General features: G+C 41.3%; 1 protein-coding gene across 6 annotated transcripts in view; it reads left to right on the forward strand.

Annotated features, from left to right (window-relative positions):
• The first annotated feature begins 551 nt into the window (after positions 1–551).
• ccdc91 (coiled-coil domain containing 91) overlaps positions 552–24,279 on the forward strand; it is an 85,431-nt gene continuing 61,703 nt past the window's right edge. For 2 of the 6 annotated variants that reach the window (XM_003221372.4, XM_062981987.1), the window contains exons 1-2: positions 772–921; positions 22,975–23,018. In XM_003221372.4, coding sequence (XP_003221420.2) covers positions 22,989–23,018 — 30 coding nt within the window. In that variant the 5' untranslated portion in view covers positions 772–921; positions 22,975–22,988. Of the gene's footprint in view, positions 689–771; positions 922–7,496; positions 7,552–22,974; positions 23,019–24,279 lie in introns of those variants that run through there. The other 4 variants (XM_062981986.1, XM_062981985.1, XM_062981989.1 and 1 more) reach the window with 4 other exon arrangements.

A 24,279-nucleotide genomic window follows, 5' to 3' on the forward strand; every position in this document is an offset into this window, starting at 1 on the left:
AAGTATTCTCTCCTGACGTTTCGCCCACATCTACTGTAATTGCAACAATCACGCTTGCTGCCAACTAACAAGAGTTCTTTATCCCTCCCTGGACCTTCCACAGATATATAAACCTCCCTTGTCCAAGTTTCCAACAGACCTCGCAACCTCTGAGGATGCCTGCCATGGATGTGGGCGAAACGTCAGGAGAGAATGCTTCTGGAACATGGCCATACAGCCCGGAAAACTCACAGCAATCCAGTAATTCCGGCCATGAAAGCCTTCGACAACACATGATATAAACACATTTCTCCTGGGTAGAAAGTCAACACAGTACACTAAAAGGGGCCGGACTCATGGGCTGTGGGTTCCCTAGAAGAATACAACCATCCCCTTAGGATTTCAGGGGAAGTCAACTGTAGGACCCGTCAGCGACTGGATGCAAGCCTAGGCCCTCGCGTGCTTGGGAATTCCCCCGCCTTTGGTTGCCACGTGACTTTGGAACCGGAGAGCGACCTGGGACACGCGCCGCCGGCGGGCCTGCTTCTGTTGGCGCTGATAGGACGCGGCACGTGGGGTGGGCGTGGTCTCGCCACGAGGAGGCGCATGCGCGCGCCTTGGGGCGGAGGAGGGGGCGTGGCGTGCTAGGCGGAAGCGGACGGATGATTCCCTAGAGGAGGTCGTGAAGAGCGCAGGAGCAGTCCTTCAAGTGAGACTCAAAGCGGCGTGCGACTCCTCTCTTAAGACCTGGCGCGAGGCCTTGGCTTCCCTTTCAGGAAAACCCTGGCAGGCCGCGTTCGGAGCCAGGCTTTGCCCTGAGAGGCATCCCGGTCTCCGCGCTGCTGCTCTCGACGCCTTCTCGGTTGGGCCCCCTCCTCACCGCAGCCTTTCCTTCCCACAGGCCCTTAGCCTCTCCCGTAGCCAAGCAGCACACCTTACAAGGTACAGTTAAGAGATCTTCCAGGTCGGCCTGCTCTGACTGACTGCATCACCCCCTTGTAATTTCTCTCTTGGGAAACTAACTGTCCTTACTGTTTTTGAATGGCTGTACATGGCTTTTGGATATAATGCCCTGAAATTCGTAAAGTTATGGTGATTTGGGGTATTCTCCCTTTCCTTTTCCCTCTAGAACAGGCATGGGCAAACTTTGGCCCTCCAGCTGTTTGGACTTAGAATAATAGAATAGTAGAGTTGGAAGAGACCTCATGGGCCATCCAGTCTAACCCCCTGCCAAGAAGCAGGGAATCGTATTCAAAGCACCCCCGACAGATGGCCATCCAGCCTCCAAGGAAGGAGCCCCCACCACAGTCCGGGGCAGAGACTTGCACTGCCAAACAGCTCTCACAGTGAGGAAGTTCTTCCTGATGTTCAGGTGGAATCTCCCTGTAGTTTGAAGCCATTGTTCCGTGTCCTAGTCTGCAGGGCAGCAGAAAACAAGCTTGCTCCCTCCTGCCTATGACTTCCCCTCACATATTTGTACATGGCTACCATGTCTCCTCTTAGCCTTCTCTTCTGCAGGCTAAACATGCCCAGTTCTTTAAGCCGCTCCTCATAGGGCTTGTTCTCCAGACCTTTGATCATTTTAGTTGCCCTCCTCTGGACGCTTTCCAGCTTGTCAACATCTCCCTTCAACTGCGGTGCCCAGAATTGGACACAGTATTCCAGGTGTGGCCTGACCAAGGCAAATTAGAGAGGGAGCATGACTTCCCTGGATCTAGATGCTATACCCCTATTTATGCAGGCCAGAATCCCATTGGCTTTCTTAGCAGCCGCATCACATTGCTGGCGCATGTTTATCTTGTTGTCCACAAGGACTCCAAGATCTTTTTTACATGTACTGCTGTCTAGCCAGGCGTCCCCCATTCTGTATCTTTGCATTCCATTTTTTGTGCCGAAGTGAAGTATCTTGCATTTGTCCCTGTTGAACTTCATTTTGCTAGTTTCGGCCCATCTCTCTAGTCTGTCAAGATCGTTTTGAATTCTGCTCCTTTCTTCTGGAGTGTTGGCTATCCCTCCCAGTTTGGTGTCATCTGCAAACTTGATGATCGTGCCTTCTAACCCTTCGTCTAAGTCGTTAATAAAGATGTTAAACAGAACTGGGCCCAGGACGGAACCCTGCGGCACTCCACTCCACAATTCCGGCTGTTAGGAATTGAAATCCATAACACCCGGAGGGCTGAAGTTTGCCCATACCTGCTCTAGAATGTAGAGCAGGAGGTGTCAAACCCATTTTCAACGAGGGCCACATAATAATAATAATTTTTGCACCCTACTTCCATCTCCCCAAAGGGACTCAGGGCAACTTACATATGGCACAAAGTGCCTAAAACAATACATAACATAAACATACAGTACAATATAAAATAAAACCACTAGTATATAAAACAGCTATGTGAACTCCAAACATCAGCCTTATGGTTGATAAGGGCTGTTGAATCCATGGATGGAGAATCCGTGGATACAGAAAGACCACTATTTTCTATCATAATGGTCATTATTATTATTATGGTTATTTATATACCACTTTTTCTCTCCATTGATACAGAAAGCTAATTTTATTTTTACATGGTGGTCATTATTATTAGGGGCCGTGATGGCGCAGTGGGTTAAACTGCTAAACTGCAGAACTTGCTGAACAAAAGGTTGGTGAGTAGATCAATAGGTAATGCTCCGGCCAGAATGTAACGTCACCCCATGCAGTCATGCTGGCCACATAACCTTGGAGACGTCTGTGAACAACGCTGGCTCTTTGCCTTAGAAATGGAGCTGGAGATGGAGGTGGGACCGAGAGAATGGTCTCTTCTGAAGGGGATCTTAAGGCCTGGGTAGGTTCATACAAGGAGAAACAGTCAGCCAAATAGTCTAGACCTGAACCATCTAGAGCTTTAAAGGTCAGAACAAGCACTTAGAATTGTGCCCAGAAACAGTCCGGCAGCCAGTGGAGCTGCTGCAACAGGGGGGTTGTCCGCTCCCTGTAGCCAGCCCCAGTGAGCAACCTGGCTGCAACTCTTTGGACCAGATGAAGTTTCTGAGCACTCTTCAGAGGATGTTACAGTAATCCAGTAAATCATTGCTCTTTAGTTTTTACCATCTTTGGGTCTCCAGATGTTATTGAATGACAATGGCCATCACTTTTTATTATCTTCCATGTGGACAGGGGAGAATGGGAATAGCAACCCAGCAACACCTGTGGTTCTGAGGTTGGGGAAAGAATAAAGGACATTTGAAGTCGGGCATCATAAGCACAAGTTTTTGTATTTTAATCCAAACCCCACTGCCCTGATTAAACAGAAATTCAGCCTTTCAGGTGTTACTGTATCACAGTTCTCATCAGCTTTAGTCATGATGTCTAATGATGAGGAATACAGGTGTTGTAGGGCCATGTATAATGATGTTGCAGGCCTTGAGTTTGATACATGTGATGTAGAGAATTCCTGCATACAATCCGATGGCTTTGTTGCTGTTAAAAGGACAACATGTGCACAAGCAAGTTATAAAATGGAATTTCATATTTGACAATATTTAATATGCAGGATACCCCAGTGGGGCAGTGGGTTAAACCGCTGAGCTGCTGAATTTGTTGACCAAAAGGTCTGCAGTTCAAATCAGGGGAGTGGGGTGAGCTCCTGCTGTTAGCTCCAGCTTCTGCCAACCTTGCAGTTTGAAAACATGCAGATGTGAGTAGATAATAGATACCGCTCCGGCAGGGAAGATGACGGTGCTCCATGCAGTCATGCTGGCCACATGACCTTGGAGGTGTCTACTTACAATGCCAGCTCTTCAGCTTAGAAATGGAGGTGAGCACCAACCCCCAGAGTCGGACACAACTAGACTAGGGGAAAGCCTTTACTTTTACCTAACATGTAACATGTAGTTATTGTGTTGGGCTTGGACTGCTTCTTGGGTGGGTGTGGGTGAGTTCATAGAATCAGAATAATAGAGTTGGAAGAGACCACATGGGCCATCTAGTCCAATCTCCTGCCATGCAGGAAAAGCACAACCAAAGCACCCCTGACAGATGGCCATCCAGCCTTTGTTGCTGTCTCTGACCTAGTCCTGATCTCAAAGGTTGTATGAGATTAAAAGAGGCAATGCCATGTTCTACAAAAGAATAGCAACAGACGTGACAAAAACAAAATTTCCTTATGTACAGGCTGTGTATGAAGTTTTATTTCTGAGCATCTCAGCTTTTTAGATATTATGCTTTACCCACTGTTTTTAAGAAAGTCATGTTTGTGTGTGCCTTCAAATCAATGCCATATTGACACTATTGTATGCTTTTCTTGTCAAGATTTCTTCAGAAGAAGTCTACCATCTCCTCTACAGCCCAGAAGTTATCTTTCTGCACTAATTTTATCATAAAATTGAACTTGCTATCCAAGCTTTCTTTAGTTCCAACCCCACGCAGCCCTCCAATCCCAACAAAACTTGTGAATTTTGGAAAGCCCCTTTTCCATTCTTTTAAGTGCTGGAAAGGAAATTTGGATTTGTGCTGAGAAGCACAGTTCTATTTCCATACAAATCTGTTTAAAAAATACCAGATTTTATGAAAAGTGAAAGTTAAAACGTATTTTTGGTATAATACGTGTTTTCACTGGATTTTTTTTTAGAATTTAACAACCAACAACAACAATATGCTTGTAAACAAATTTCTTATCTCTCCTTTCTAGTCAACCTTTCTATTCAAATCTATTGAAGATGGTAATAAGTCCATTTTTTGAGAGAGATGGCAAGTTGGTTTTATATTGCTTAGACCAGCTCACTAGCTCAGTGTGTTCACTTTTTCATCCAGACATCTCATCTATGCCATCAGAAACAGCTAGCAGGGAGGGAGTGCAAATGTGGGAATGAATGCATTACAAGGATACCAGAGTTAGTGAGTGAAGATTATTGTATTTGTTTGTACAGATTCCATACACAAAAAGGTTTTATGTTTATTCTACTCAAATGAAGTGATCTAGTAAGGAGTGTGTTTGCCCTCTATGACAGATAACAAATAATATACCATGGTATAAAAAGATTTAACATGAGAGCTGAGCAAATATGAGTACTCAATTTTAACATCACTTTTTGGCTAGAATTCTCTTGGGGCTTTACACTAGTGTCACTGCAGCTTAGAATATGGCTATTGCTTTTTTGATGTTGCATAAGGAGGTATGCTGAAGCTCTTTACACAGTACTACAAAATTGTTGACAATTGACTTGGGCAGAAATCTGGTCTGATTGACTATGGAGATGTGCTGAGAGATGTCCAGTTCTTCAAGCTTTAAGGCACTTTTTATTTTAAAAACGGAATGGGGGTAACAAAAACGGCTGAAGAACTATCTATATTTACTCAAGTCTAATTAATCATCAAATCTTATATGCACTTTAAAACCCTGAAACCAAAAAAATATTTGCGACCAAATGTAATATGCAGTGGCAAAAAGTGCACTTTTTGTAATTTGGCCAAAAAGGTGTGCATTACAGTTTCTGCTTGCTTAGAATTCCTTCTTTAAACCAAAAGTGTTACAGCACCGAAGCTTCCAGCAATAGAAAAGAAAACCTTGAGCAGCATCAATGCTGTAGAATGAATCCATTTGGTTCAATGCTATGGAATCATGGGGGCTGTAGTTTGACAAGACCTTGAGACTTCTCTGCCAAAGAATACTAATTACTCACCAAACTACAAATTTTAGGATTGCATAGCATTGGGCCATTAAATGAGACATGCCATCCCACAAATAGGAGTTCCAGGTACTCTGGAAGCAGCTTCCCCTTTTGCTTTGGCTCAGCACTAAAATTACCATATGTCGCGAATCTAATGCACACCCCAATTTTGGTGAGGTCATTTAGTCAAAAAAGGTGAGCATTAGATTTGAGTAAATAGGGTATCAAAGTCTTTTAAGATTTCCTCAATGTTAGGGCATTGCAGTAGTTAGTTGTGTGCTTTCTCATAAAGGTTTGATTTCATTACGTAAAATTAAATTTAAAATATACTTTAATATTTCAGAATTAATGAAGTCCTGAATTAAGGATATTTTTGATCCATGTCAACATTGGATCATATGAAAGAACACTCATCTATGTTTAGTTAGGCTAAACTAAATAACTGAAACATCTGGTTTTAGTAAAGCTGATGAAGGATAAAATGTAATTTTATTAAATAGTAGGGACTACTGTGCAGTTCTTATTAGTTCATACCTTGTTTCAACTTTATATTTTAACTAGCTGTGCCCAGCCACGCATTGCTGTGGTGAAGTATGGTGGTATGGGAATTAAAGTATTGAGGAATTGTTGGCAGTTAAGGTAAATGATAAAGGTTTTCCCCTGACATTAAATTCAGCCGTGTCTGACTCTGGGGGTTGGTGCTTATCTCCATTTCTAAGCCGAAGAGCTGCCGTTGTCCGTAGACTCCTCAAAGGTCATGTGGCATGACTGCATGGAGCGGCGTTAACTTCCTGCCGGAGCAGTACCTATTCATCTACTCTCATTTGCATGTTTTTGAACTTTAGGGTTGGCAGAAGCTGGGGCTAACAGTGGGGGCTCTCTGTGCTCCCCCAGTTCAAACCTGTGACCTTTCGGTCCAGAAGTTCAGCAGCTCAGCGCTTTAACATGCTGTGCCATCAGGGGATATTATTTCCTAAAGCTTGTGAATATACAATATTTCTGATTGTGGTTTTTTTGTCTGTTGGAGGCAAGTATGAATGCTTCAATTAGGCAAAATGATTAGCATGTAATGGCCTTGGAGCTTTAAAGCCTGGCTGTTTCCTCCCTGAGTGAATTTTTTGTTGGGAGGTGTTAGCTGGCCCTGATTGTTTCCTGTGTGGAATTCCCCTGTTTTCAGAGTGTTGTTCTTTATTTAGGGTTTTGATTTTAGAGATTGTATTGTATTGTATTGTTTTATTATACCAGAGTGACTGGCAACAGTAATTTTTATATATTATGACTTTAGTGTTTTTGAATTCTTGGAGCCAGATTGTATTCATTTTCACGGTTCACAGCAACACAATAATAATAATAATAATAATAATAATAGTAGTAGTAGTAGTAGTAATGATAGTAATAATAATGACTTTGGTAATACACACTGCTTCACTCCCTTCTCAGCTTCCTTTCTGGAAGAATCCTTTCTTGGGAGGTGTTAGCTGGCCCCGATTGTTTCCTTTGTGGAATTCCCAATTTCACTGCTTTCAGAGTGTTGCTGTTTATTTACTGTCCTGGTTTTAGAGATTATATTATTCTGAATTATTCTACCACAGTAATTATTTCATATTATAGTAGAATCTAACTTATCCAACATTTGCTTATCCAATGTTCTGGATTATCCAACACATTCTTCCTTTTAGTAATCAATTTTTTGTAGTCAGTGTTTGGTTGTGGGGTGTTTAGTTTTGTTGTTTTGTCCTAGGCCGAAATTTAATTATCCTTTTATATATATAGATTACACAACTGCCTAATAGCAATATAAAAATAAAAGCTACAATGTACACAAGCAGACTTGATAATCTTTTCATAAGCATCATCTCATTTTGCAGATCATGGTGCTGGACATCCAAACAACAGAATGAGCTGCTTCAGAGTGTGGATTAGGTATGATTCCCACCTGATTGGCAATTTTAAGACATGGAGTAAAGGAGTAGGGAGCAAAGAAAGATTCACAAAATTCGACAACACAAAAGATTCACAAAATTTCTCAAGCCCCCCCCCCCCCCCCTTTAACTGATTCACTTCCTGGTTGAAGGTAGATAAGTTAGACATTTACTTAGATGAAGAGTACTTCTAGCTATTAAAATGAATCTTTAGGAAGCTTTCAATTTAAATCAGTAATCTTTAGAACAATGAAAAAAGTTAGTAATAAAATGGCAGTTAAATAACATAATAAAACATTTAAAGTATATCAAAAGCAGGGAGTGGCTTGCTTCCAACTGCTAAGAGATCTTTTCCTAAGACCTGCTTTTCAATAGAACTTGTTTTTTCTAGGAACATTTTTCCATTGACATCTGTTTCACTCAAGGTATTCATAAAAAAGCACTAGTCAGCAGTTGCTTCCCCATAGTAATATTTAATATGAGATATAGGGCACCATATCTTTCTTAACCAAGGAATATAAGCATGTTTCTTTTCACTATGGCATCCCTGTTCTAGCTCTGTTCAGTCCTCAGCTTGCTCTTTGGATTACAGTTGACTAGCGTGGTTTCTGTGTTGCTTATGGCAACTTGTCATGTTAAGTCAGTTTGTTGATAATGGGTTAAAAATCTACCTAAAGCATCATAACACATGAAACATGCAAAATATTTTTAGGGAAATATATTCTATATGAAATGAATACAGCTGAGAAACATGTATTGAGCAATGTCATGGAGAACATGACTTTTTTAAGAGCTGGAAAAAAACTTGACCCCACTGAAATAAAAGAGACATCAGAATGCCTTACATTAGATGAGTTATCGCTTTTCGAATCGAAAAGTAAGAGTATAAAAGGAGAAAAGATGAAGGAAAATCATTGAACTCAGGCACAAGTTACATAGCACTTGTAACAACTATTTGGAATGGAAGCAGTTCAGGGGCAGGGGGATCAAAAATGACTATCTTTTAGGTGACTATTGAGTTGCCCGGCTTTCTATGCTGCAGTCTTTAATAATGATGGTTGGGGAGAGAAAGTATATCAAGGAAGGTAACGTTGGTCAAGCCTCTTGGCTGCTACTCATGATTGTCAGAGATGATTTTCAGTTGAAAACATGATGCCTGGATGGCTTTTTGCCTGAGATTCTTTGTTTTTTCCCCTTTCATTTGATGGGGTAATAACGTCTTTTGGCAGTTTAGAAATTAACATATCTTAATTGCTTTTGCTTGAAATTAGTCATTGGTTTTCTTGAAGATGCAGAAGAGGTGTTCAGTGTAATGATGTGCAATACATTTTATCCTTTTCTTATATTCTGATTTCCCCAGACTTTGCAAATGATTCTTCAGAAGTTGGTTATCCATCCTGACTAAATACTCTGTGGAAGGAGATTATCATAGTGTGTATGAAGAGCTTGAGCCGGAGCTGTGGTGCTGTAAGCTCTTTGCTTACAGCACCACAGCTTTGTTTTCAAGAGTGCTCACTTTGATCCCAGAAGGGCAGTGATCCCAGAAGGGCAGTTGGTTCTCGCAGAAGCAGAGGCAGCAGGAGGACATTTTTGCTCCCTGGCTTCAGGTAGGATTTGGCTAAGATTTTAAACTGAGTGTGGGCTTGGCTCCTGTGGTCAAAGTCTAACTGTTGTGTGACTGTTGTGTTGAAAGAGAGCCAGGTACTTAAGTTGATTGACAACAGGCATTGTCCCCTGTTAATTGAGTTTCTGGGAAAGCTTTATTTGCCAGTGTGAGTTTCTGCCAGAGCCTGATCCCAGAAGGGCAGTTGGTTCTCGCAGAAGCAGAGGCAGCAGGAGGACATTTTTGCTCCCTGGCTTCAGGTAGGATTTGGCTAAGATTTTAAACTGAGTGTGGGCTTGGCTCCTGTGGTCAAAGTCTAACTGTTGTGTGACTGTTGTGTTGAAAGAGAGCCAGGTACTTAAGTTGATTGACAACAGGCATTGTCCCCTGTTAATTGAGTTTCTGGGAAAGCTTTATTTGCCAGTGTGAGTTTCTGCCAGAGCCTGATCCCAGAAGGGCAGTTGGTTCTCGCAGAAGCAGAGGCAGCAGGAGGACATTTTTGCTCCCTGGCTTCAGGTAGGATTTGGCTAAGATTTGGCTAAGAGTTTAAACTGAGTGTGGGCTTGGCTCCTGTGGTCAAAGTCTAACTGTTGTGTGACTGTTGTGTTGAAAGAGAGCCAGGTACTTAAGTTGATTGACAGCAGGCATTGTCCCCTGTTAATTGAGTTTCTGGGAAAGCTTTATTTGCCAGTGTCGAGCGCGCCTGACGGCGCGCACGAAAAAGGCACCTTTACTAACTATCCTTTGCAGTACATACAGGAAACAAAGCAACATAAACAAATACACAAAGAGGTGGTTTGTTGCAGTTTGCACATAAAGTGCGTGCATATTACTTAACTGTACAAAGATCCCACTTGGCCACCACGCTCACCAAGAGATGCAACAAAAGCAAAACATTCCCATCACATGCACCAGCTGTGGCATGTTCCGCTTTTTCACACAAAAACTAGACAACTACATCTGCTCCAAATGCAAACAGATGACTCTGATGGAGCAGAGGATCCAACAGCTCGAGCACCGTATTAAGACCCTTAAGGACATTCAGGCACTCGAGCTCTTCTTGGACACTGCACAACACGCTGCTGTAGATCAGCAGCCTGCATCACACCAACACCACCAAGACCATGATCAGGAACCTTATGGGGAGATCAACTCAAAGGTAGACAACCCTCAGGCTTGGAAGGAGGTCACCCATAGAAGGAGACGCAGGACCAGGCAGCCTCCGCAGAACTCCTCTCCTCAGCTGCATTTACACAACAGATTTGAAATTCTTACATCATTAACATACAATCAGGAAACACATCTTGTGGAGGACCACAGTTTCTTAGATACCACTCAGTGGACCACCCTGGATCAATGCGCAGGGGATAGCCCTGACGGGGACAGTGCATCACCACAGTCACACTTATGTAATCATGCAAATTCTCCATCCCCAATCATAGACCAGGAGCAACAGGAACATCCTTGGGAGAGTAATGGGCTCTCGGATGTATCTCAATGGATTGTCATTGATGAATGCACTGGGGATGTTGAGGAGGAGGACAACACTTTACACCTACATGATTCACTTCAACAGGAACACTCTTCAGGGGACATACACACTGTCTTGCACAAAAGGGACCCTGTCAATCCTCAAAGGAAACAGGTCTTGGTAGTAGGTGACTCCCTCCTTAGAGGAACGGAAGCCATCATTTCCAGACCGGATGGGATGGCTCGAGAAACATGCTGCCTCCCGGGGGCAAAAATACACCATATCACTCAGAGGCTCAGCAGGCTCCTAAAGCCCCATCACCCTCCCCACCTTATGTTGATTCATGTAGGTACCAATGACACCGCTAGGCATACTTTTCAAAAGATCACAAATGATTTTCGAGCTCTGGGAACAAAGCTAAAACTGTATAATGTACATGTGATCTTTTCATCCCTCCTCCCTGTTGTAGGACACGGCTCTACAAGGGCCGGAAAAATAGTACAGGTCAATAACTGGCTCAGAAAATGGTGTCAAGAGGAGCATTTTGGCGTCCTTGACCATGGTCTACTCTTCCAAGAGGATGGACTACTGGCAAGCGATGGGGTGCATCTCACACAAGTAGGAAAACATCTTTTTGCACACAGACTCACAAACCTCATCAGGCGCACTTTAAACTAGATCCACTGGGGGAGGGGAACAACAGCCTGGCGAACACTATATTACCCACGACCACAGGGAACCGCCGAAAGGCTAAACGGAGGGCTGCACAAACACAGCAAGGACCAAGTACAGAGAGCACAATAATCCCAAATAAACAGTTCGAGGGGAGGTCACAGGGGCTTACATGTCTTTACACTAATGCTCAGAGCATGGGAAATAAGCAAGACGAACTCCAACTCCTAGCACAGCACCACACATACGATGTCATAGGCATCACTGAAACCTGGTGGGATGACTCCCATCACTGGAATTTAACCATTGAGGGCTATAACCTCTTTCACAGAAATAGAACAAAGGGGAGAGGAGGGGGGGTAGCTTTATATGTCAAAAACAGTTACGTTGCAGAAGAAATGCAAGACTGTAATCCGGGAAACCAGCTTGAAAGCATCTGGATAAGAATCAAGGGAACCGGGACTCAAAAAGATCTTGTCGTGGGTGTCTACTACAGACCTCCGAGTCAGGATGAAGGACTTGATGAAGCCTTCTGTCAACAGCTGACCAAACAGGCACAAAGAAGAGATACAGTAGTCATGGGCGATTTCAATTATCCCGATATCTGCTGGAAAACAAACTCAGCCAAGAGTACAAAGTCCAACAAATTCCTCACTTGCCTTGCAGATAATTTTATGGTCCAGAAGGTAGAAGAGGCAACAAGGGGATCAGCAACTCTTGATCTAATCTTAACAAATGTGGAAGACCTGATCAATACAGTTGAAGTGGTTGGATCCTTAGGGGCAAGTGACCATGTGCTCCTGCAGTTTGCAATACAAAGGAATGCTGAAACTAAGACAAGTCAAACACGCATTCTGGACTTTAAGAGAGCTGACTTCCAAAAAATGAAGGAATTACTGAGCGGCATTCCATGGACGCCGATATTAAAAAACAAGGGAGTTAAGGATGGATGGGAGTTTTTCAAAAGTGAAATACTCAAGGCGCAAATGCAAACAGTGCCAACAAAGAAGAAAAATAAGACAAGTGCAAAGAAGCCAGAATGGATGTCCAAAGAACTTCTAACTGAGCTAAAGCTCAAAAGTGACATGCACAAGAAGTGGAAAAGGGGAGAAATCACCAAAGAAGAATTCAAACGTATAGCCAACACCTGTAGGGAAAAGGTTCGCAAGGCTAAAGCGCAAAATGAGCTCAGGCTTGCCAGGGACATAAAAAACAACAAAAAAGGCTTTTTTGCTTACGTTGGTAGAAAAAGGAAGAAAAAGGAGGCGATAGGGCCATTGCAAGGAGAAGATGGGGTGATGGCGACAGGGAACAGGGAAAAGGCAGAACTACTTAATGCCTTCTTTGCCTCGGTCTTCTCAGAAAAAGAAAGCCATCTTCAACCTCAGCAACACGGAATGGACGAAGGATTGGGGGAAATCCAACCCCAAATAGGGAAACAAGTTGTCCAGGAACACCTGGCCTCTCTAAACGAATTCAAGTCCCCAGGGCCAGATCAGCTACACCCAAGAGTACTGAAGGAACTAGCGGAAGTTATTTCAGAACCACTGGCAATTATCTTCGAGAGTTCTTGGAGAACGGGAGAAGTCCCAGCAGATTGGAGGAGGGCGAATGTGGTCCCCATCTTCAAGAAGGGAAAAAAGAACGACCCAAACAATTACCGTCCGGTCAGCCTCACATCAATACCAGGCAAAATTCTGGAAAAGATCATTAAGGAAGTGGTCTGCGAACACTTAGAAACAAATGCGGTCATTGCTAATAGTCAACACGGATTTACCAAAAACAAGTCATGCCAGACTAATCTGATCTCTTTTTTCGATAGAGTTACGAGTTGGGTCGATACAGGGAATGCTGTGGATGTAGCGTACCTGGATTTCAGTAAGGCCTTCGACAAAGTCCCCCACGACCTTCTGGCAAACAAACTAGTAAAATGTGGGCTAGACAAAACTACGGTTAGGTGGATCTGTAAGCGAACGAACCCAAAGGGTGCTCACCAATGCGTCGTCTTCATCATGGAAAAAAGTGACAAGTGGAGTGCCGCAGGGCTCCGTCCTGGGCCCGGTTCTGTTCAACATCTTTATTAACGACTTAGACGAAGGGTTAGAAGGCACGATCATCAAGTTTGCAGACGACACAAAACTGGGAGGGATAGCTAACACTCCAGAAGACAGGAGCAGAATTCAAAACGATCTTGACAGACTAGAGAGATGGGCCAAAACTAACAAAATGAAGTTCAACAGGGACAAATGCAAGATACTTCACTTCGGCAGAAAAAATGGAAATCAAAGATACAGAATGGGGGACGCCTGGCTTGACAGCAGTGTGTGCGAAAAAGACCTTGGAGTCCTCGTGGACAACAAGTTAAACATGAGCCAACAATGTGATGCGGCTGCTAAAAAAGCCAATGGGATTCTGGCCTGCATCAATAGGGGAATAGCGTCTAGATCCAGGGAAGTTATGCTCCCCCTCTATTCTGCCTTGGTCAGACCACACCTGGAATACTGTGTCCAATTTTGGGCACCACAGTTGAAGGGAGATGTTGACAAGCTGGAAAGCGTCCAGAGGAGGGCGACTAAAATGATTAAGGGTCTGGAGAACAAGCCCTATGAGGAGCGGCTTAAAGAGCTGGGCATGTTTAGCCTGCAGAAGAGAAGGCTGAGAGGAGACATGATAGCCATGTACAAATATGTGAAGGGAAGTCATAGGGAAGAGGGAGCAAGCTTGTTTTCTGCTGCCCTGCAGACTAGGACACGGAACAATGGCTTCAAACTACAGGAAAGGAGATTCCACCTGAACATCAGGAAGAACTTCCTCACTGTGAGAGCTGTTCGACAGTGGAACTCTCTCCCCAGGGCCGTGGTGGAGGCTCCTTCCTTGGAGGCTTTTAAGCAGAGGCTGGATGGCCATCTGTCGGGGGTGCTTTGAATGCGATTTCCTGCTTCTTAGCAGGGGGTTGGACTAGATGGCCCATGTGGTCTCTTCCAACTCTACTATTCTATGATTCTATGATTCTATTGGTTCCCAATACTTTCTTCTTCTAATGTCCAAGTAGAACATATGACCTTGTGGTTTTTTTTCTTTTTACTTACATTATCCTGGCAGAGTGTAAAAACAAAAAAAAACAACAACAAAAAACAACAATGGTCATTTTTTCCACCTTTGGTTATTGAGTGAATGGCTAATGGTACATCTTGGATTCCTGGCTCTCAATTGAAGTGAATATTTATTAAATGCTTGGAGTGTGTATATGTCTTCTGTCAATAATGTTATTTCTCCAGCACCAATTTCCTAATGTGGGATGGTACCTCGCACCATATTTCCATCCCTTTTATTATATTTTCATACTGAAAGTTAAATTTCTCTCTACACATCTTAAGGATGATATTCTCATCTTAATGACCAAGAGTTAACATCTCACCTTGATTAGTTAAAATCACACCTATGTTAAATTATACCTCAAAGCTTTACGTTTCAACTTCCTATTCATACATATTACTGCTTTGGTGATATAACTGTAGCCAGGACTGGATTGCTCACTCACCATTAAAGCTTAGCTATAAGATATTTGCCTTTTTAGTTGGAAACTGTGAGTTGATGTTTTGGGAAAGATCCCACCCACTTCCTTTTCTTTTTCAAGTTCTGTTACAAGTACATTATTTCTTTTGGAATAAAAGAAGAAAGATTTCCTTTGATTATACTTTCTTTAAATTAAATGCACACATCATCAACAAATAATTTAACATTTCTAATTATTGATTAGTGGATTTATCAAATAAGAAATTGTATGTTATTGTACTAATGTGCTAGAATGTGAATATTTTAGACATTTAAAACTTGTATATTAAAAGTGAACTGGATTGCGTACTGAAGAACTTAAATTTCCCAGATTCTCTTGTGATCAAGAGTTGTCATGCAATAATGGCCAGGCGTGATACAGACCTATTATTGATGCTTCTTTGTTGTGGAAACTAAAGAAAGATCAATGAATCAAAAGAGCAAATTTGTCCATTGGTGATGACTTAGACATAGTCTTCTCCAAGAATATTTAGTGAGCACCTGATTCCATTTGAGAACGTGATTGGCTATTCTGTATTGGATTCCAACGTGGTGGCTTGACCTGAAAAAATATATTTTTGATTGTTACAGAAATTATTTTCATTTTGAATAAGCAGAAAAGGAAATATTCTCTTGGTGGTTCCACCACTTTTTGAAGATAGCGGAAAGTATACCTTCTTTCTAACTCCATAGGTTCTGAAGACACCAGTCTCCCAGTAAGCTTGTGTGTCCACAAGATGGTGCCCTTGTGCTGGGAAAACCCCATTCCAGAATTAAGCAAGATTGGGAATAAAAATATCAAAAATCAATTTTGTTCATAAATTTTAGATAACAATTAGAGCTACCTATGAGTATTCATTATCGAAGAAAACCATGTAAAGGCACCCTAGATGGATAGGTGGCTTGAGGGCACACACACTATACACAAATAAGCATACAAAAATCTATTTATGATAGTCCTTTTAGAGATATAATTGTCCATAGAACTATAGTACTGGGTAGCATAATCTGAAAATATCTGTCCTATATACAGTGTGTGAATGATTGTCAAGACGTGAATTCAAAAGTGAAACTATTTAGAAACATCAGTGTCCTATAGGATCCGTGACCTACTTTTATTGAAAGAACTAGCTTATGTACCCAGCGATGCTTGGGTTATGTAATTTATAATGATAAATATTTGAAGTATATTATTATATTATTATATAAATATTTCCATTTGAAAATGCATAAGGATGTGGGTAAACTACAACTCCCTTCATAATCTGTGATTGCTTCCAAACTGCAAGTTAGTCATGATGGGTATGTGTACCAAGTTTGATCCAGAACCATCTTTGGTGGTGGTCACAGTGCTCTCTGGATGTGAGGTAAACTGTAATTCCCATAATCCTGGGCAGATCTCCTGCAGATCCCTCCAGTAATTAAAGTTGGTCATGGTGGGTATGTGTGCCAAATTTGGTCCAGATCCATCATCATTGGGGTTCACAGTGGTCTCCGAATGTGAGGTGAACTGCAGCTCCCATCATCCCAAGTTAATCCCACCTTCCAAACCCCTCCAGTATTTTCTCTTGGCCATGTTGGTTATGTGTGACAGGTTTGGTCCAGACTTCCAGACTTCGACCATCCAGGTGTTTTGGACTTCAACTCCCAGAAATCCCAGCCAGCTTACTGGCTGTTAGGTGTTATGGGAGTTGAAGTCCTAAACATCCGGAGGACCAAAGTTTGCTCATGCCTGGCCCATATCCATCATCAATGGTGGTCACAGTGCTCTCTGGAAGTTCTTTATGCATGGTGAACTATAATTGCTATCATCCGGGATCAATCTCTCTCCCCCTGCCCCCGATCCCTCTAGTATTTTCTGTCATGGTGGGTATGTGCGCCACGTTTGGTCCAGATCCATCATCAATGGGATTACAGTGCTCTCTGGAATTTCTCCCTGGGTGTGTAGTGAACTGCAATTCCCATTGTCCCACATCCCCAAATACCCTCCAGTATTTTCTGTTGGTCATGGTGAATATGTGTGCCAAATTTGGTCCAGATCAGTTTTTTGCGGGAGTCACAGTGCTCTATGGAAATGGGAGCCATCTTGGAAAATACAAAAATACATAGATATAAACATACATGCACACACACAAAGTTGGAAGGGGCCAAATCCACTTCCTGCTCAATGCAAGAATTCCACCTATAGCATAACTGTTACACAGTGTAGCTGTCCAGATTATTTTTGAAGACATCCAGAGAAAGACCCCACAATCTCTCTAAAAAAATTGGTTCTGTTACCAGTCACTCTAGTAAAAGATAAAATCAATTCCATTACTATTCACTCTAAAAATAGCCTTTGCAATAGAGATCTTCATAGTCCATTCCAGAAAATGTGATTCATTTGCTTTGTGTTTAAATAGTATAGTTAAATCTCAGTTATATTTGTTTTAGAATTCACATTATGGTTACATATATATTGAAAAATCTGTAGTGATTCAGGTGGACATTTTTGTAGGTGAATGTGGAAAGAACAATCCTTAGATCGCTGTAGTTTGACATTGAGATTTAAGATTTTCCTTGAATATTTAAGAGACCGGTTGTACTAAATATTTGTGATGTGCCACATTTCAGCATAAGCAGTCCTTTTTCAAGCTATCAAAAATGTTCCCAAAGTTATATCATCACTCTTCTTGCCTTTTTGTTGGCAATTACTTGTCTTTATTTTTTTTAAAAAAATTCTTCATGCCTAGTGACATAATCCAGCTGATCAGGAAATGGCTAGCCAATGTAGTGATGTCATAGATTGACATTTTCAGTCAGATTTAATTACATGTTGACATAACTAGAACTAAATCCAAGTGAGGACTCTGCTTGATCCCTTAAGAATGGATAGATGAATGTGTTCTTTTAATGTCCTTCAAACATGTATTGAAATGATGGGGGAAATTAGGAAAAGGAGACCACTGGGCAACACTTTTGTGGCTTCCACTCTGTTCCCCAGAAAAGGATTCCTAAATAAAAGTGCCAGACTTTTTGGCATATCCATATTACCTTAAGTATTGTTCTATTTTTTTCATTCATTTTGTGTGGTTTTTCAGCCCTTTTAATTGCTTTGTAGGGTAAGTCGGAAATTTACAACTTACCCTGAGATCTAGTGGGATAAGATTATTTTAGCTAATACTGTATTTCTTCAATTTTGAGATGCCCTTTCACCCCATATAAACATCCTTAAGAACAGGGTGTATCTTAGAATAGCGGATGCATACACACACGCACACACATAAGCACTTTTAGGTGGTATTAAAATTAGTGTGCATCTTTCAGTTAATGGTATCTTAGAACTGAAGAAATATATTAAATAGAAAAATGTGGTGTGGAAACAACAGTATAAATTGTAAAGCTGAACTATATTTGTGTGTATTGAATTATTTTTTTACACCCCCCCCCCCCCCCCCCCGACTTGACGTATGCACGGATGAGTGCTGGAATAGGGAAGGACCCAGTGCAAAGAAAGTGAAAAGAGGCAGATTAAGAGAGGTACTCCTACCTCATTATCTTTTCCTTTCCCAAACCAGGGGAGTTTTTTACAGTGAGATTATGGTAGCCATTTTTAATAAGGGCACAGAGGCTTTTACAGTAAGTTCCAATTAAAATTACTACTACTACTACTACTACTACTATATTTATTTATACCTCGCTTTATCTCCCAAACTGGGACTTGAAGCGGCTTGACATAAAAACAAAAAGAAAGCCATCCTCAATCTCAGCAACATGGAGTGGACAAAGGATTAGGGGAAATCCAACTCCAAATAGGGAAACAAGTCATTCAGGAATAACTGGCCACTCTAAATGAATCCAAAAGCATTGAAGGAACTAGCAGAAGTCATTTTGGAACCACTGGCAATCATCTTTGAGAATTCTTGGAGAACAGAACAAGTCCCAGCAGATTGGAGGAGGGCAAATGTAGTCCCTATCTTCAAGAAGGGAAAAAAGGATAACCCAAACATATTTGTATTTGTGGAGCATCAGAGGTGGAGGATATCGCACATGTTGTGTTCGGCTGTGAATTGTATAAGAAAGAGAGGGACCAATGCCTCGGACCATACATTATTCACAAAACACACTGGGACCCACATATTAAAATTTCATTTTTGTTTGCCGGCCAGAATCCTAAAATAACAGACAAAACAGCCCTTTTCCTATTCAAAGCAACACAGCTGAGAATTGCATATCTGGAATCAATTGGGGTAAACTGTGGAGGTGATGCAGATATTTGACCTGAACGGGGTCTTGTTAACAGCTTGTTTATTTTAACTTCTCTTTTTATCGCGGGTTGTGTGTTGTATGTTGTATGTATGTCTATGTGTTAAATGTTTTGATACAGCCGATAGGCTAATCAGTAAAACGTGATTTGATTTGATTTGATTTGATTTGACAGCCCAAACAATTATAATCTAGTCAGCCTCACATTGATACCAGGTAAGATCCTGGAAAAGATGATTAAGATGTGGTCTGCAAACACTTAGAAATGAATGCGGTCATCGTAAATAGTCAACATGTATTTCTCAAAAACAAGTCATTCCAGACTCATCTGATCTCTTTTTTTTTTTTTTTGAAGGGTTTGGTGGGTATTGACCATGAGTTTGGCAGTTGTAGTTCACCTACATCCAGAGACCACTGTGGACTCAAACAACGATATATATATATATATATATATATATATATATATATATATGTATGTTCTGATAGTTTTTCCCTTAACTTAAACAACAAAAGTACACAACCAAGACACACCAAATTTGGCCACAACAGACATGGTCCTCCGGACTGTTTTTTTTACATAAAAAAACAAGAAAAAGTCCTAAGAGGGAGAGGAATAACTGTTTCTTTCCCATTGCTGCCAGTTAGAAGGCTAAGCTCCACCCACTTTGTCTCCTAGCAACCCACTCAGCCATTTAATGGTGCCCAGGGCCTTTTCAATCAGGCCTCTTCCACACTGCCTATAAAATACAGATTATCTGATTTGAACTGGATTATATGGCAGTGTAGACTCAAGGCCCTTCCACACAGCTATATTACCCATTTATAGTCTTCTGTTATCTGCATTGAACTGCCACTTCAGTGTGCATTTTATACAGCTGTGAAGACAGAGCCTCATATAATCCATTTCTAAGCAGATAGCATATATAAGATTATAAATATGCTGTAGAGTTTCACTTATCCAACATAATCACCCCGGCAGAATGTTGGATAAGCAAATATGTTGAATAAGAAGGGATTAAGGAAAAGTCTATTGAACGTCAAATTACAAATTAAACATCAAAACATCATGTTATACAACAAATTTGACAGAAAAAGTAGTTCAATGCACGGTAATGCTATGTAGTAATTGCTGTATTTACGAATTTAGCACCAAAACATCACAATGTATTTAAAACACTGACTACAAAAACATTGACTACTAAAAGGCCGACTGCGTTGGATAATCCAGACCATTGGATAAGAGAATGTTGGATAAGTGAGACTCTACTGTAATATGAAATATTTACTGTGGTATAATAATACAGAACAATGTAATCTCTAAAACCAGGACAGTAAATAAAGAGCAACACTCTGAAAGCAGGGAAATTGGGAATTCCAGAAAGAAAACAATTGGGGCCAGCTAACACTTCCCAACAAAGGATTCTCCCAGGCAGGAAACAAACAGGCTTTGAAGCTGCAAGGCCATTAAATGCTAATCAAGGTGGCCAATTGCAGCATTCATACCTGCCACTCTGAGATTAATTGCTATTCAACCTGGCCAACCAAGGATACCACGGTAGAAAGCGGCCAGGCTTGCAAGCAGCGAGGCTATTCAGTGCTATTCAACCTGGCCAACCAAGATTTCCCCTAGATAGAAAACCCCCAAGCTCTGAAGCCACGAGGCTACTCTGTCCCATACAACCAGGCCTAGAAAGGATGCCCTATGTAGAAAACAGCCAGGCTTTTAAGCGGCAAGACTGTTCAGTGCAGTTCAAGCTGGCCAAACAAGGATTCCCCTACTAAGGAAGTAGCCAGGCTTCAAAGCGGCTCTTTGATTGAGGGTGCTACTCCAGCTACTCCAGAAAATGGCCAGGCTCTGAGGCTGCAAGGCTATTCACTGCTATTCCACCTGGCCAACAAATGATTCCCATAAGCCACAGCAACACGTGGCCGGGCAAAGCTAGTTTTTTTATAAATTCCATGAAAGGTTTCTACCTGAAATTTTGGGGTGTTTACTTGTTGTAGAGCAAAAATTAATTTGTTCATTTCACCCATCTCAAAAACTTTTGTAATCCAGTCTTCTGATGTTGGTATAGTTTGTTGTTTCCATAACTTTGCATATTCCGTTTCAGCTGCTGCCATCATTTGAAGAAAAAATATTTCCTGTTGTTCTAATATTTGTTTGTCTAACAATCCCATTTTTAAAAAATCTGGTTTCAGTGAGATTTTGATCTTTAAAGTAGTTTCAATATCTCTGTGTGTTTTTGTCCAGAATTTCTTTGCTCTTGGGCAAGTCCACCACAAATGGTAGAAAGTTCCAATCTTCTGTTTACATTTCCAATATAGGTTGGACCTTTTACACATCTTTGATAGCTGTTCTGGTGTTATATACCATCTATGTATCATTTTGTAAAAATTTTCTTTGGTGTCATAGTTTCTTGTAAATTTAAGTCACGCCTTCCAGAGGGTAGGATAGGGTCACTTTTGCAGGCCTGTAGCCAGTTTGTGGGGGGTGAGTAAAGGGTTCACCCCCCCCCCCCCCAAATATTTCAGGTTAAAAAACAATAAAAACCTTGTTTACTCATGAATTTTAACAGGTTAACCTGTTAAAACCCGAAACACCCTTAACCCTCCCCCAACCGGGCTACAGGCCTGCACCTTTGGGTTGTCCCACATTGGAGATGACTTGAAGGCACACAGCAACAACAAACAATGGTTGTAAAACTAGGGGATAAGGAAACAAACAAATAATATGGTCAGATGAATTGGCTTTTTAGTGTATGTCACTTGATGCAGGCTCAAGTAAAGAAAAAGTATATCTTTCAACTTGTGCAAAGTTTCAGTCCATTTCTATGACTTAACAGGTGAAAAGGATAGACCCTGATAACCTGAGAAGTGTTCATTGTCTCTTTCAAACTTAAAGGTTATGTATTAAATTCTGGTAGTGCAATGACTTAAAAACAAAGAAATCATTTAGTGAAGTATTATTAAAAAGATTCTCTAACTTACTTGTCCATGGCAGGGCTTCTTAAACATTTTTTCAGTTGTGGCACCTTTTTGCTTGACAACTTTTTATGCAACCCCGGATATATAAGTATAGAAATCAAACATTTATTGATAATAAATTGTAATTAAATTTGTATTAAAATAATTATTTGATATACATATTTTTCAATTCATTAAAGATCAAATCAAATTTGCATCCTAATGAGATGGATGTGCTTGTTTATTTTTACATAAAGTATTCAATTTTGGGAGAATTTTCAGAGTTTATCACTATTACGATTTTATAATCACCAATCCCGAGAACTCCATTTTGCCTAAATATGTAGTACAAGATACCATAATTCTGTTTCAAGCCATTTGAGAAATCATTGCAAATTCTGCCCTAATCCTAAAACAAAATTCATTTAACGTTTTAAAAGGAAACTCAAGTTTTAAACCTGTGTCACTTGATAACTAGGTAAATTCTTCCTGAACATTTAAAGAGTTTACTGATGTTTTTGAGTTCAATTGAGTATGATTTATGAACTCAACTTAGTTTTTTCAGAATCAAAATTTGAAGGGAAGAATTTCTGAAATTGAAAACATCAAGCAGAATTCACATTTACAAAGCTTGCTAAAGAAGGTAGGCTGATTTCCCCTTTTTAGGAAGTACAGATGAAGCATTTGCTGGAGAGTCCAGTGTTATACACTGCACATTGTTGTTAACAGATTAATGTAAATGTTTAAACAGACATCAGGTGGAATTCAGAAACCTTTTACTGTTGCTAAATTTTTCACAACCCCCACATTCAGTTATGCGATCCACAGTTTAAGAAGTTTTGGTCTGTAGTATAATGAGAAAGAAGTATCAATGTGGAAGAGAGTTGTGGATTAATATCTTGTATCCTCTATAGCTATTTCCTGAATAATGGATGATGATGACTTTGGAGGATTTGAGGTATGGAGCTAATATTTATTTTACATATTATTTTGCATAACTTAAAATTTGATTTTACTAATTTCATAGAAGGATGGAGGGATTTGAAGGGATAGTACTGAAGCACTTCATGTTTAATCGGCGACGGCGGCGGCGGCGGGGGGGGGGGTGTTAGCTTATTTTCCTGCAACCTTAATTTTTTGACTGTATGTATTTGATCCCCCACCCCACCCCAGGGCACTAGCACCCTCCAGTCTGTAATTATGGAATGCCTTATTGTCACTCTGGACATCTTATTAACCTATATTGGAGAATTGGAAGATGAAAGAACCCTACCTCTTTAAGATTCTTTCATCCTTAATGAAACATTACTTTGGTGGGGGGAGGGGACGCTGTGGAGACTAAAAGGAAGAGGCAGGAAAAAGGGTCCTAAACCTCATAAAATTGCCAATAACATCCAGAGTCTTGGAGATCCTGTTGGCCATTGAGGCCAAACATTTTTTCCTGTCCCACCCAAATTGTTTTGGGGATGGGCAGAAGATAGGAGGTGTGACTCATTGGAGCAAGGAGATGCAGTCCTTGCCAGTTGCACACCCCGATTTATCTGGTTTAAATTTGAGGTGGTCGTTGTGAATGCTTCCAATGTTCCATGTGGTTAGTTTTAAATTGAATATTATGAATTACTATAATCTGTTTTACCATATTTTCTTTTTAATTGCTCCTTAAAGTGTACTTTCATTGTCCAATTTTGGATATTAACTGCATTTGAAAATTAGCTAAGTAAACACACTCACATATTGGTGATAATTAGTCATGTGCGCGAAATTTGTTCCTGCCGTTTTTCCTGTTTCTTTTGTGTCTTCTGCTTATTTGGAAGCACAAAACAGGAAGCCCCCTCCTGAAATGGAAATCTGCTCAACACAAAAGCCTGCTTTCGTGTCGAGCCAAAATGGTCTCCTTGCCTGGAGCTAAGCTGCAGGCATGCTCCGGGCCTGCCTGTAGGCCCTGCCACACACACACACACTCCGAGAACATGTTTGGTGGCTGGCGCAGCTTGCAGGCAAGCTCTGGGCCAGCTTGCAGGCCCCGCCACATGCACACACACACTCCGAGAGTGTGGCAGGGCATGTGTGGTGGCTGGCAGGGTGTGAGGGCAGGCCCGAGCGCACCTGCAGTTGAACGCCATACTCCAGAGGAGCAACAGCAGGTGCCAGCAGGTATAAATAATGCCAGAGAGTGGAGGCAGTGGGTGGGATACTCCCTCCATAATGGTTTAAATTTC

This window comes from Anolis carolinensis, chromosome 5 (assembly GCF_035594765.1).
Source record: "Anolis carolinensis isolate JA03-04 chromosome 5, rAnoCar3.1.pri, whole genome shotgun sequence".
Taxonomy (NCBI): Eukaryota; Metazoa; Chordata; class Lepidosauria; order Squamata; family Dactyloidae; genus Anolis; species Anolis carolinensis.